This window comes from Lingula anatina, chromosome 1 (assembly GCF_051362555.1).
Source record: "Lingula anatina isolate TDL-2025a chromosome 1, LinAna3.0, whole genome shotgun sequence".
Classification (NCBI taxonomy): domain Eukaryota; kingdom Metazoa; phylum Brachiopoda; class Lingulata; order Lingulida; family Lingulidae; genus Lingula; species Lingula anatina.
The window spans coordinates 26541448-26556664 of NC_141767.1; the positions used below are offsets into that span (position 1 = coordinate 26541448).

Here is a 15217-nt window from a genome sequence, read left to right on the forward strand (position 1 = left end):
GTGCTTTCAAGGACAAGGCAGACTGAATGTACTGTTGTCTGCATTGTAATCTGAGAATGATGAGAAGATGGAAACACAAAAGTGAGCCTGGGCTGGATGTGATGCGAATATGAGAGATTGAATTTTTGTTAACATTTGTTGACTCAAAAATCCATTCTCAATAAGGGTATTTCTGACAGAGTCTGTGTAAATTTTGTGTGTCGAGATTTTTTTCAGATAGAAGTAGAACTGTTGTTACTTGTAAACAAGGGGGAGAGAAAATACAATACTAGTCACAATTGTTATTAAAAGATTAAAAAGAGTTTAAAATTATTATATAAACAAAAATATATATCTCAAATGGTAGATGTTAACATGCTTAACTGACAAAAATTTAAGAAAATTGATTAATTTATCACACTATAAAATTTGCCCGAAAAAATAATTGTTGTATAGTTTTTTTTTGTATGGGAGTTTTATTATCTTATTTCAGATCTTATACAACAGGGAAAGAAATCCAGGCATTATTTATTCATACACTACTCCTGTGACATCAGCAACGAGGTATGGCCAATCAGATTCGAGCAGGTATAATTCTCGGCGCTATGGTAACGGGCATTATTATAGGCCACACAGGCCGTCCAGCTATTCCTATCCTTGGGCTTACAGGTATCTAATCCTGACTTCCAAGATTTCTTCCAGTTTTTGCAGTCAGGCCTACAAAATATACACTAACTTTTTCTAAGTAAAAATGTCACTTTTCACTCATTGAATTGTTATAAGATGTTTTCTTACAGTCCATTAACCTGGTGGGGTAAAATGGTGCATGCTTTTTTCTGCAAATCTCATTTCAATTAAAGAAAGTAAATATTTATTTTGTAGGCCTGATCAGATATTTTCTGAAATAGATATTTTCAAGGAAGGTTAACTTTTTAATTTTTTTTTGCAGTATAATGATATTTTTGAATATCATGTTGTTATGAATATATTTGTTGCAGTAAACAGTAGAAAATATATTGGATTGGAAGAAATCAGGTGTCCTTTCAGATGAGGTACCTTGCAGAATGCACTGATGTGCTTCATGCTGTCAGGCTATCACTACCAGTACTAATATTTACCTTCATACTAACTCTTATGGATCTAAATTTCATTTTTCCATGTAATTGGCTTCCTGTCATACCCCAATGGCCAACCAAGTGTGCTAAAAGTTTGCTTTGAGTTTATGTACATCATTTTTGTCTCTGCTGAAGCTTTCTTTGTAATTTCTGCATGGCAAATTTACACAACCTTAACCTATGATTTTTTTTTAGATATTTTAAGCATGTTTTGAATGGTGACCAATGGTTTTCCTTTAAAACTTTTAAAAACGACTGAGAATCTGTGTATTAAAAAGTTATGAAAAAGTACTAAGAGGTCTGGATTGTGCCCCCACAATCGTGCCTGGCACTTTAAGTGCACACTGTATTGAGGACACCTGGAATTCTACGCTCAATTTAAACCTAAACAAGTTCGCCTATTACTTGATTAAGTCCATTGGTTAGTGACATTGCGTACAAAGCCATGGTGGTAACTTGAGGATAATAAACACATGTTCTAATATTTTTTACTTTTGAGTTTATGTTCAAGATCAATTTTATTTCTTTAGACAACAAAGTGATCCTACTGACCCCAGGCTGTCCTTCAATGAAGCCCCAAGATATCTGACAGATGATGATTCTTCCAATAATCAACAATACCAAGCTCAGAGAAGCAGTCAGAGATACAGCAGCCAAACTCGCTACACTAATGGCAACACTCAAAGTAACAGTAGATATGACACAAGGTATTCAAGAAGGCAGTATAATTCAGGGTATTATCGCCCTGGACAACACCAAACGCCTACATCTCACCAGCAGCCTAATGTTCAGAACCGCTACCAACCAAGCAGTTACTCCTACCAGAGAGGTACAGGAGGGGTGAGGTACAGGTATAACAATAGACGACAACCAGTGACCACCGATAGGCGTGGTCAGGGCACAGCCTCACAGACAGCTGGACATGCTGTGAATGACCAAATACAGTTGAATCTTCCTGAGAAGGACAGGACATCGGGGCGTGGTGTGGGCAACACAGGCAGTTTCTCCTGGAGGATTTCTGGCTTTACGGAATGTTCACACACTTGCGGAGGAGGTAAACCTTCCATTTCAAAAATTTTACGCTGGACTAAAGCTATAGTGAAAATTGTTTACCATTGTCTTATCAAATTCCTGTGTGACTTTTTTTGTTTCTGTCTCCAAGTCAATTAGATTTGGCTGAAAACTTGGGACAAATTGATTTAAACATGAGTTATGCTAAGGGTAGTACTAAAACAGTTAATGAACTGTGGTTTTTTCAGAGTCACTTATCTGTGTGTTTCATCGTGTTATGTCTGAAACTTTTGGCATCCCTGATTTATGAGGCTACTTTTCATTTAAAAAGTGTAACCTGTCCTCTAAAAGATCATACTTGGTATTCTGGATTTCCTTTTTCTGTCTAGTTAAGTGTTAAAATGGAAGAAAAAAGTGATCCCATGGGATGTGAACCACTTCTTTACAATGAGCCGGTTTGACTTCTAGTACTTAAATGGGGAGCTCCTCTGTAAAATTGTCACTATAGTTCACTTGAGATAATGCGTGCTAAAAAAAACTTGACATAACCTGTCAGTACTAAGAGGTGATTTTGAAACAATTTATGACTGCAATTACCCTTAGGGCAAAAATTTTACTTTAAGTAAAAAGTGTTTGTGGATTTGATTAAGGACCAAATTCCATCTAAATGATGTTTGGTGACACTGCTGTTAACCCTGCCACAGTGTATCCAGGGAATTCTTTCCTGTTTTACAACAAAGGGCATTTGGTTATTCCGTACATTTATCAATAGTAGATATTCTTTTTAGATTGAAATGGATAGAGTCCCCACCTACTGACCTGTTATGGTCATTTGAAACCATTTGTATGAATAACGCATCTAGGTATAAGATATTAATAAAATGTCACCGATACAATACAGGACACAAAAGAATGCTTATAGAGGCCTGGTAAACACAAAGCTTCGCCATAAAACCTTGAGGTGGGGCATCTATTCCTCACAGTGACAGACATATATTGGGTTTATTGGTGACAGAAACTGAGTTTTGTGTGCTTCTTTATGCATATAATTTCCCTTTTTTGACAAATTTCATAAATCAATAATCCATTATTTTAGGGACCCAGAACACCATCATTGTGTGCGTCCAAGGGAACTCCCTGGCTGTAGTAACCAATGACAACTGTGATAATGCCATAAAACCTGAGCTGCAGACTGTCAAGTGCAACAATAATCCATGTCCCCCTGGGTATGGTTACAGTGAACAGAATTACATCAGTGTTTTTAAAAGATAATTTAGATTTAATTTAAAGAGTATTTTGAGTAAGAAGCTTATTAGAGTCTTGAAAGATGCAAGCAACCATTTGTAGAATGAATTTATAAAGTTTGCCAGGGTGTCTTATGAAGAAATTATGGACTAGTACTGATGGCATTACACCTACAATATGATGAATAATGTTACTTCAAACCTTAAGCATGTATGTTGAAGAATTGTTATAATAAATAATTATTGACCAGACTACTCGAGAAAGGTCAACCTAAAGAGACCAAACTATTAAGATGCCCTTATGATAGTGTTATCAGTGTCATCATCTCAGCAGGAACTACTGGCCTACAACTTTAAGTCTAATTTTTTGTGAATGGGTAAAAACATGGGGAGGTCATTTAGTGCAATCAAAAGATAATAATGTGGCCCATTCATGCTTCCGTTTCAAGAAAAAAAACTTCTCCCTAAGTGATTGTCTTTGTAAAAGATACCAGAAATATGTTTGGGAAAAAAATTCTTCATTTGCAATACTCAAAAATAACAACATTTATATCCAGTAGCTGTTTTCTGAGTAGGTTGTGTAGCGTGTCAATTTGAACATTTTACATGCATGAATTATTAGTAATAAAAGGCAGATATTGCCAGATAATATTATTTCTAAAAAAGTAATAAATAAATTTTAGATGGAACACTACAGAGTGGAGTGAGTGCACAACAACATGTGGCTTGGGTCAGAAGAGCAGAAATGTGGAGTGCAAGCAGAGAATTTCTGCTGCATTGATCATCAGTGTGACGGCAAACCTGTGCGCCAAGGAACCTCGCCCTGCTGAAACTCAGAGATGTGATTCCAACCCACCCTGTGCAGAGTGGAAGACTGGGGAATGGGGACCTGTAAGATTTGATTTTATACTTTTTTTCAGTATTAGTATGCTTATGTATCAATAAGAGCATTCACATCGAGAGGAGCCGAGGTCTAGCATGGTCGAGATCTAAATCCTTTAATGGTCTCTCAATGAATGTCATTGAAAGTCACTGAGAGACCGTTAAAGGATTAGGCAGTCTTCCTTACATGTAGGTCCGCCATATTTAGGTCTCGGCCTTGCTAGACCTCGGCTCTTCTTGATGTGAATGCTCTCAATACTGCCACGTTGCCATAAATGTACCTGGGGTGAAAGCTATCTTACCCAGAAGGCCACTGTGAGCCCTGGCAGCAGGCAGGTTCATACTTGCAATGCAGCACCATGCATCCTGCAGTGTTGCTCTCTGACTCTTTTGCAAACCGTATAATTTAAAGGAGCGTACCATAATGTTAGCGTCACTGTAAGCTAGGACAAGCTGTTTAAGATTCAGAACATTATGTCATGCAGCTAAATGCTTATATACCCAGTAGTTATTGCTGCAGGTTGAAAACTTCGTTACATATTAGCCTAAAATCGTAATCAAAAGAATTGCATTTAAACTGCTACATAGAAAAGCTACTTTTATTTAAATGAAATGTCCAGACAGCCTGAACTGTTATTAGTTAAAATTTATTCTTGTTTTGAAAGAACTACACCGGGCCAATTTAACCATAGAGTAATTTGTGTTATCACTGGACCATATTCTGATGGAAAAAAAACTTAAGTTCATTTCACTGAAGTGGACTTACATTTTTTGCCCATATGGTTGAATACCATCAGTTTGATCAAATGCACTGGGATGTGAAGAGGCATTTCCTATGTTCTGTTACAATTCATTGACTGAACATGCTGTAAAACCTGTTCTCAATATCCCTCTGGGTGAATTATTTCCACCATTCGTCTGTGTAACCTGCAAGTCATGCACCACTTTGATAAAGTTACCCTTTACCAAAGCTGTCTTTTATTCTTCATTATACACCTGTAAACTGTCTGGCTTTTTTTCTAGTCCTCACAATCTAATGGCGCTGCACTGCCTTTAATTGAAAAGAAAATGCATTATTTTTGTCAACATTTGAAATAAAACCCTAATTTAAAAGTCTGCCACTGTGCTTATGTCTCCAGCATTATTCTCTGTTATAAGCAAAAAAAAGATCCCAAGTGTCAAGACTACGAGACATTTTTGAATTTATGAAGTAATTTTATTTGACAACTAACAAATTCTCCTGGAGCATGTTAAAAATACCAAACTCCACTCCTGCTGTTTTGAGGTGATAAATACAGTTTTTCATTTACTCTTAGCAATTTTAGGTGTTTTGCTGAATTATTTTCCAAAGTTGTTGTCAAAAGTTCCCCATACCTCCACCATGGAAAAATCAACTTAGATAGCCAGTAAATCATCATTAGGTCTCCAACTGACAGCTGAGCTGGCATTCTTTGGTGTTTCTCTATTGTTGATTTCCTCTAACCTTTTACACCATTGTGCAATTCAAACCTTCTCTTTTTCTGTAGAAGAATTCAGTTATTGTACCAAACTTCTCTTTACCATTGGTTTCTTGTCTCAAATATTTAGCTCCTGTTTGTTTGTCATGGTTCTTGATTTCTCACTTAAGATGAGGAAACCTGCATTTTTTGAATATCCTTTATACATAAAAATTTAATCCTGGCTGTAAAGTGTGGAATAAGTCACAGCCCTTATTTTTGTATAGGAACTAAAGAAACCGATTTTATCTATGTGCACATATAATCCCCAAAACAACTTGTACATGTAATATATCTGTAGATGGACACCATGTATATCTGCTTTTTTGCATTCTAAAAAAGGACAATAATAATGAACTTTTATCTGAGCTAGGACAATATCAATGAATTTTTGGCAGGCGTCAGTCAGTTTTTGACATTACACACTCAAAGTGATGGTGTCTCAAGTATTTAGCAGCAGTAAATTCTAGGTCCAGTAGAATTAACTGAAGTGGATCACACACATTTAACAGAGGAGAGAAGTGATCTAATTTGTGACTAAAGGGTGGTCCTTTTATCTGAGCTCAATGAATATGTATGGTAATGTCTAAAAATATACAAGCTGTTTCACAGTAGTTGTGTATAATTTGGTATGGTATGGGTGGTCCTTTTTTTGTCACCGGTGACTTAAAATTCTTAGAGCACTTATGTCAGTTTTAATTTTCTTTTTACAACCCAGTCAGGACACTTCAAGGGAAGGCTGTGTTCACATATAAGGTCAAATACACTCTCTTAAAATGACAAAAATTTCTAAGAGAAATTATTCAGATATTTATGTAGTGTACGTACCAGAGACAGATGTGAATTGAGCTCTATGTCAGATTTCTCTTGAATGTTGTTTTTTTATATATTGTTATGGAACAGCACCTGGATGCTTCCTGCCTTAAACTCACACACTCACCAGGTGCTAGAAGCAGTTTATATTTCTATATCATTGCCAATATAACAATGTTCAGTACAAATCCTGTTCAGTACAAATCCTGTTTATATCTTGCAGTGTTCAGTTAACTGTGGCCATGGGAAGAAGAGCAGAGAAGTGAAATGTATAGACAGCGAGGAAACCAGAGTTCCTGACAGTCAGTGTGATGCTAATAGAAAACCCAGGAATGAAGAAAGCTGTGATGCTGGAGAGTGCAGGAAGGAATGGTATTACACAAAATGGACAGATACGGTTAGAGCACAGTATTAGATATATATATATATGGATACAGTTTAACATATTACAGTGCACTGCACTTATTAATTAACAGTCTACATGAGAAAAGGTCTGCTATAAAAAGGGTAGTTCTGAAAAGGACATCACTGAATAGAGCCCATTGTGAAAAAATGTTTTTGAATGTGTCCAGGGAAGCAAAAATAACTGAGAGAAATTTATTAATTTTGACAAACAGAAAATATACTTTGATCATAGCAACTGACTGAGTGAATTATTAACTTAAATTAATATGTTATTTTTTATTTTGCTGGAAGCAAGGGTATTAGGATTTTTATAAATACACTCATACTCCCTGACCATTGAAAGTCAATATCCATTGTATTTCACTTTTCAGTGTTCCACAGATTGTGGTGGGGGCCAGTATTATCGTAAAGTATGGTGTGGAGCAGAAGATGGCCTGAGCTGTGACAGGGAAGACAAACCTGATAGTGAAAAGCCATGCAGATCTGATCGTCCATGTGGCGGGAAGTGGTTCATGGGGCCGTGGAGCTCTGTAAGATTTATTTGACTGGTGGAATGTGAACAAATACATTATGGCATTCAAGAGTATATCCTACCCAATTGCATTACTTTTTCTTAGATGCTAAATTGATTTGAGGATTTATTTGTCCTTGTTGTTTTCTCTAAAATGTCAGTTTGATGATTTTAGGGGTTAATTTAATTGATTTAAATTGTTTTAATGTCCAGTGTCACTACCAGTAATTTATTGATTTGCAGCTTTTTTATAATCAGCATGTAGTAAATGTAGAACAGGTGTAGCTTATAAATTAGATTTTATCCCTGTTTATACATTTTTTGAGATATTTTCTATATTTTGCAATCATTACAGCAATTATTGTGATGGAAATTGATAATGCAAAGTATAAAGATCAACTTTTTGATATAGTGTAGACCAAATCAAATAGAAGTAATCACGTTTACTTGATGTGATATAGAAAATGAATGGAATTATGCTTTCAAATGAGAAAATTCTTTTCAGATTTTTTCAAGTACATGTAAAACACAAAGAAGATTATGAAAACTGCAATGATTTATCTTACTGAACATTATACCCATTCTTGCATTTTTATAAGAGATAACAGAACTGAAAATTTTGATCCTTTTTTTTTTTCAGTGTTCCTCCTGCTCAGGAGTCCAGACCAGGCATGTCATATGTATCAAAGAAGTCCACCCAAATTACTGGGCACAGGTAGCAGACAACAACTGTGTCACGGAGGACAAGCCAAGACAGGAGCGTGCCTGCCAGTCAGAATCTTGTGGAGCAGAATGGTATCTGAGTGACTGGGGATCAGTGAGTATTATTACTGTTAAATGTGTCTGTACAGTCCAGAGTGCTACCACCATCAATGCATTTTAACACAATTTCCCCCCACAGCGCTTCCTTTCAGCATGAATTATTTTTGTATTTTTGTTTCCTATGAGTGTGACATGTTTGATTCAACAAGCCATGTTGAATAAAAATTAAGAATTGATATATTAAATATAACCCCTGGGAAAACATTGGCTAAAAATCACGAGGTTTTATGTCCAAAGAAAATGCTAACTTCTTGAATGTATGATTTTATAAAATCAACATCTTTCTTTTCAGTGCTCTGCTAGTTGCAGTGGAGGAATTAAATCAAGATCTGTTAAATGTTTAGACAAAGATCAAAAGCCCAGTAATCACTGTAAAATCACAGATAAACCACCGACTCAAGAGAGCTGTAACCTTACTCCTTGTCCAACTGTTCCTACAGGTACTTAAGCTTTATTTGCATGTTTTTTTTTTAATTGTCTAAAATGCTGACGTTCTAATTTGATCCAGGATAGATTTGATCCAAATATATCTGAATTATAAAAGACATTTTGAATGCATTATGTAATGCAAAGACTTTGTACTTTTTTGTACTTTGCCAGTGTTGCAGTAATTTATATCTGTATAATTATTTAAAAAACATTTGGGCCATGTATGAATAATTTGTTACAGGTCTAAATTGCTTTGATCTTTGATCTGAGGATATCTTACAGTAGGATTATTATTTTTTTATTGCAGACATCTTTCATCTCTTTTTATCTTCACTTTCTTGCAGATCCAAAATGTAAGGATGAATATTCTAACTGCCGTATTGTGGTTCAAGCAAGACTGTGTTCATACCAATACTATCATAAAGCATGTTGCAAGTCATGTAAAGTGCATAACTAAAACCCTGCTGTTTGCAAGACATGATAGAAAGAAAGTATTACCAACATAATATTCATAGGTGCCATGTACATGACATAAGCACAAGCCTTTGGATTTTCATGATGATTTTCACAACGCTTTTCACAATCATGCCATTATTGTGGAAACCAGGACTTCTTATTATCCACTGTCACCTTAACGTCACCTGAGGAGCACCCATATTAAACTTAATGCAGGACTTAAAAAGATTGTTTACAATTAATATACATAATGCAACTGCAACAGGAGGTATAGGTGGCTGGCAGACTAAGAAATGGCCATTTTATATATGTCCATCATGTGACAGTAGAAAAAAGGGATTATTTAACAAAACCACTTGAATATGACATGAGATAATTTCGTTTTTCAGGTTCACAAGTGACCTTATCTTGTGTTGACACACACAAAAAAGTTTTATTTGTATTGAAGAACAGAATCGTTTAACTGGTTAATGCCAATGTCACAGGCATCCATATTCCTTGTCAGGCTCTTGGGGGTTTGGTTCTTCCTCAGTTCTGAACAGATTTCCAGGGTACATTTCTTCCATTTTTCTATTTATTGTGAGCTTCAACATGCACATCATGTTTTTACAAATTGAATTAAAGCTTTGCATTATGTCTTACTTAATGCTATATGCATCAATGTAAACTGTGATTTACATCTTGCAATGGATGTATGCTGAGTGAGAGGGTTTTTTTTATGAATACAGACAAAATTAAATGACACAGTTGCTTTACAGGAAGTAAAGAAAGTGAATAACATATTTATTTATATAATTTGGTCAAGAAAAAAAAATATGAAGTAATGATCATTTGTGACCTCAAGATTATTTTAGTGATTAAAGTTTGTATTGAAACATTGACGTGAGGCATTTTGGTGCTAAAAGTCTGTACAAAGTTGATTTTTTTTTCGAATGAAGTTGTGATAGACAAGCATGAATTAACACAATGTATCTTGCTTCTAGAACAAATGGCTGGGAGAATCTCTGCCTGCATATCTTGAAAATTATTTATCGTAATAGTTTGGTTGTTTAAGTATCTTATAATTTTTTCAATGTTGGAAATGGATTATTTTTAATGTCTACATCTTCACTGGCCATTGTAGAGCTTAATAGCTCTTAACAACTATTTCACAATCTATCAACACACTTTCATACAAAAACAAACTTGACTGATTTCATCATATTTGTTTTCATCATACACATTAATCATCTTTGTCTTGCAACCATTTTGTTATTGTTAAAAGCTATATTTCTGTTGTATTATTTAGAGTTAGGTTCATACTTGTTAGGAACACTGCCAGTATTTTATTGCCAATATTGAATTTAATGTCTGCATGACATTTGCACACGAAGGGTTTTAGGGCAATATGCCTTTTTGCTAGTACATTTTATATAAAGATTAGCTTCCATGTAGTTTTTGGATAACCTGGTTGAATGGCTGTGATTTTATACCACTGATTAGGGCTTTATCGAAGTTTATTTATGTCTTGATCAGTAAAAAAATTAAATTTACATTTTGAATGATTTTGTCAATAACTTTGTTAATATCAAGACATACGGCGTGAGCCTGTTTGGTTCAAACAGTTATACTGAGGAAATTCCACTGGTTTTTGATGACAGAACTTTGATTTATATATGCATTTTACTCACATTTAAAACAAGTTGTATAGGAAACCATTAGAACCAGTTATTTTAAACTATTCAGTTTAACATATTAGAGCTTCAGGTCAACATTTCATGCCATATCTTTCAATGTTTGTTTTTTGTACATTATGTTAATACCATGAAACTGTATTTAGTTGAACTTCATTTATAATAAAACAAATTTAATCACATTTTGTAGTTTTGACTTATTGCTTAAATATTCTGTAATTTGTCATTTGGATTTGACAGTCACAGTTAAATATCTTTATAAACAATTTTGTCAAGATTAACTTCATATTAAACAACTACAAATGTATGTAAATAGTTCTCATCTACTTTTTTCGAGGAAAAAAAAACATGACATTAATCAAATTAGTCTTGGAAAATCTCAGTTCACTTTTGAATTATTTCACTTTTTTTTATATCCACAAGTTGTTTATGTGAAAATAAGTAAGTTAAACAACCAGTTATATCTATAGTTTTTTTTCACCAGTGGAGAAAAACATGCATAATTTTTAAAGTTTGTTTAATAGTTCTATAAATGCTTTTCCAGTCATAGACATACATTGATACAATCAAAATAATTCCATTTTCTTCATTATCTCTTCCCTTCCTTTTGTTCAGTTCATTCTGGGTGACTTTTTGTTATAAACCATGTACCATTTATGTTATAGAAAAGTCCTTGGCTCACTGTAATATATACACAGTTACAGCACAGCATCTTCACAATTTACAGTCACAAACTCCAGTGCAGAGATTTGTCTCTCTCCTCCACTTCATTAATCTTCTTCAACTGGATTCAATACCATCTATTTCAACTACAAAAGAAATAAAAAAAATTTCTTTTTAATACATTCATAGACACAGCTATGTTTACAGAGTGAAATAATTGCTTTTTGAGTAAAAAGTAGGTCAAGGTGCAAAGATGTCGAGTGATATATGATATAAAACATTGTATTTAGTTTTATTTAGAATTTTACACACACACACACACACACACACACACACACACACACACACACACACACACACACACATGCCACACAAAGTTTAATGTAATGCACTGGAGAAACGATGTGATTGAGATTACTGGGTTCAACATTGGGGTTGACGATTGCTTCAACACAAAGATGTTAAGACTGGAGTGAATAGATTATATTGAATATAACCTGAAAAGGTTATATTACAAAAGACAATTACTGTTTATTGTATAATCTTGACCACTGTTCAGTCAAAAACTTCTAACTGAAAAGGAAGACACATCAAATATGGAGATATCTATCCTTAGCTATAAATTTCCAAGAAAGAGACATTTTGAACAGACAAAGCCAATGCTGCCAGTAAAAATTAATACTGCACCGCAACAAAAGCTGACAGACATTGCCAGTTTGATGGATAAAAATTACCTTAATGAAAAAAAATTTATGAAGATGAAGATGCTGCCTTTTTCTTCTTTTCATCCTCAAGTTTCTTCTCTTCCTCTTCATGTGCCTTGATGAGTCCTTCTACTTCACTCTGTCTCAATATTCTAATTCTAGTTTTTCCATTTTCTCTGGTTAGAGTTGATAATTCAACTGAAATAAATATAATTTGTTAAGCTAAAATGCAATATAAGTGAAAATGGGCATGTGCATATAGACCTACATTTCTTGTTATGCTTGTGTAATTCACCTTAATGTGTTAAATAGTGAAAAACAAAAGCTCACAAAGAAATGGATAACTTTCCAAACTTCTTTACACTGTTTCTATTGTTTATGGAAAAATCTTACTTTTTTCTGCTGTTAACTTGGTCATATCCAATGTTTTATTTAGCACTTTGATTGTAAGTGCCAAGGCTGCCTTCAAATCCATTTCATCTTCTTTGTATTCCTGTTTCAGCAATGAAACCGCAGCCTAGCATTGAGAGAAAATAAAATATAACACCCCATTTCCATAGATTAGATCGACCTACTTTAGATCGACCTAACTCCCTGGGGGTTCACGCTAAATAGCTGTCAGCCGGGGGGACACAAAAGTTAATTACCCCTTACAGCTTGTAGTAGGCGGGGACGGACACTTAAGGGGGATTATATGACAGTAATCTAGTGAGACTCCCCGCGGTGATAGATCGATCTAAAGTTGTGGGAATAGACCCTAAGTCAAAATGTTTTTATAAAATAACCTATATAGACTCAAAAAAAGAAACATGATGTGTTTAAATTAACATATTTTCAACAGTTAGATGGAAAAGTTTCACTTATGAAAATTCATCCCTTTCCATCATTAAAAGCATTTTTCAGACCAGTTATATTTAACATTTGTGTGTTATAATCCAAACAGGAATAGTCTGCTTACTGCACTGTTATTGCCAATACAAGTAGCTTTCCACCCTCCATAGTTTCCACTTGGGTCACTCTGATACAGCTGGAATCCATAGTGCTTGTCCCAGCCCATGTATAATAGAGACACTCCAAATGGCCTTTTACCTGTAATAATTATAAAGAAAAATGTTTCATCCTGAATAATGAAAAACTTCTTTTAAATGAACACAAAATTATGAGGGGCTCCTTCAAAGAAGAATCTATAAAGATATCGAATTATAATACCTAACATTAATTAAATATTAATTCGGTCATCAAACATTCACAATAAGACTATACTTCAGACTACCCTTAATACCTGGAATATCCAGAACACATAACAAGCATACAATGAACATCAGCTATGTTCCCGCCTACCTCCATATTGTGTGTAAGCCTGCTTGATATCACACAGGTGACTAACTAACTGTTCACATGGGATGGGTTCTTGATATTGGAGATAAAACCTGGAATCAAAGGAATGGCAATTTATATTTTTTTTCACAGACAAATAACTGACAACAATAGTGAACATGTCTGCAAAACCAAACAGGGCTATTTGGTTCAAAATAGCACACTACCTTCTTGCTTTAGCTAAACTAACTTTTCTCATTTATCTGCAAATAGAAAGCTGATAAAAAAGCTGGACCATATCAAAGGTAAAAACCTTAGTAAATATGCTGTCTTTTTCAATAGTCTATATATAAAAATCAGGGGAAAAAAAGTAAGATTTTTCTATCTTTTATCTTTCTCCTTTTTTTAAAATTTCATCATATTATTACACCCCTTTTAAGGAACGAAATTCACATCTGCAACTAAAAGTGAACATTTAACGAAAAAATGCATTCATTCACCCAGTTTAAGTCAGTGAAGAAAAAAAGTGGCCTTCAAAACATATTCTGAAGGTAATATTTGAGTTTGGCACTGTTCATGGCAAGTACTAGAAAATAATTCTTACACCGAATTAGCTTGGTATATCTTTATTCTTGCCAAATGCATGAAACATTTTAATAGGTTAAAACTTACCTTTGTGCTATAAGTCTGAGTTCATTGGTCAAAACATTGGCATCTGAAGTAATACCCGCTACACTGCATGCTATGTCCCTGAATTGTAGAGGTAAGGTCAGATACTGGCCTAAATGTTATGTGATATTTGGTAAAACTACTCCAAAGAGAAAACAACAGACTGATTTCACTTAAAAATAAAATCCAGATGCATTGGTCTTAATTTGCTTCAATTTTTCATACCTTTGCTACTTACAATGGCAAAAATATTACTAAATGCAAGAATTTTGAACTTTTGATTCCACTTACATCATACAACACTAAGTTTCACATGAGAACAACATAATCATTATTCATATTGTACAGATAACAAAGCACTTACTCATGTAACTTGTATATCTTCTCTGAAAATGATACTTCATCTAAGAGTTTGTTGATATTTCTCCTCTCTGCTGCCAACACTACCCCATCCTTGGCTAATATGCCAAGACATGTGCCAGCATGCCCAATGGCTTCCATGGCATACTCCACCTGGTAGAGGCGGCCTAAGAGTAATCAAGTAATTTGGTGTTAAAATTCGACAGCATAAACATTCTCAAAACAATAACCTAGGAAGCAGACCCATTCCTTATAATGAAATTGTGAATTGATGGCCATTAAAGATATTTTCCACGTTTAAAATGATTGTGACTTAGGTTATACCCGAGTTTTACAAAAGTTACATTAACAAAAGATTTACCTTCAGGTGAAAAAATAGTTGTCCTGGAATCATATCTTCTTGCCTAGAAAAAGTGAATAAACTATGCATATTAATCTGATAACTTATCAAAAGATGAATAGGTCACTTAAACAACAATATTTTAAAAAACTATTATGAAAGGACGGCTACTCATAAACACTGGCACTACATTGGCACTGAGTTCTTACAACAAAAAAGCATATGATTAAATGGATATACATTTATGAATGGGCAAACATTTTTTCAGTTTACAGTGATAAACTTATCTTCTAAATGACATGAAATGACACAAGACAAATTGGACTGT

General features: G+C 34.4%; 2 protein-coding genes across 6 annotated transcripts in view; one reads left to right on the top strand and one right to left on the bottom strand.

The window, feature by feature from the left end:
- Positions 1-11018, top strand: part of LOC106181983 (thrombospondin type-1 domain-containing protein 4) — a 65128-nt gene extending 54110 nt beyond the window's left edge. For 3 of the 5 annotated variants that reach the window (XM_013566581.2, XM_013566584.2, XM_013566585.2), the window contains 9 exons: positions 473-648; positions 1625-2148; positions 3202-3331; positions 4033-4240; positions 6764-6937; positions 7317-7475; positions 8097-8273; positions 8571-8718; positions 9052-11018. In XM_013566581.2, the coding sequence (XP_013422035.2) occupies positions 473-648; positions 1625-2148; positions 3202-3331; positions 4033-4240; positions 6764-6937; positions 7317-7475; positions 8097-8273; positions 8571-8718; positions 9052-9164 (1809 nt within the window). In that variant the 3' untranslated portion in view covers positions 9165-11018. The remainder of the gene's footprint in view (positions 1-472; positions 649-1624; positions 2149-3201; positions 3332-4032; positions 4241-6763; positions 6938-7316; positions 7476-8096; positions 8274-8570; positions 8719-9051) is intronic. The other 2 variants (XM_013566582.2, XM_013566583.2) reach the window with 2 other exon arrangements.
- A 318-nt stretch (positions 11019-11336) lies between these two features.
- LOC106181985 (proteasome subunit alpha type-4) overlaps positions 11337-15217 on the bottom strand; it is a 43820-nt gene continuing 39939 nt past the window's right edge. Inside the window, exons 3-10 of the mRNA XM_087002239.1 lie at positions 14911-14953; positions 14554-14716; positions 14193-14270; positions 13545-13633; positions 13162-13292; positions 12597-12720; positions 12234-12401; positions 11337-11645 (exon numbers count right to left, since the gene is read on the bottom strand). Of these exons, the coding sequence (XP_086858365.1) occupies positions 12250-12401; positions 12597-12720; positions 13162-13292; positions 13545-13633; positions 14193-14270; positions 14554-14716; positions 14911-14953 (780 nt within the window). The 3' untranslated portion in view covers positions 11337-11645; positions 12234-12249. The remainder of the gene's footprint in view (positions 11646-12233; positions 12402-12596; positions 12721-13161; positions 13293-13544; positions 13634-14192; positions 14271-14553; positions 14717-14910; positions 14954-15217) is intronic.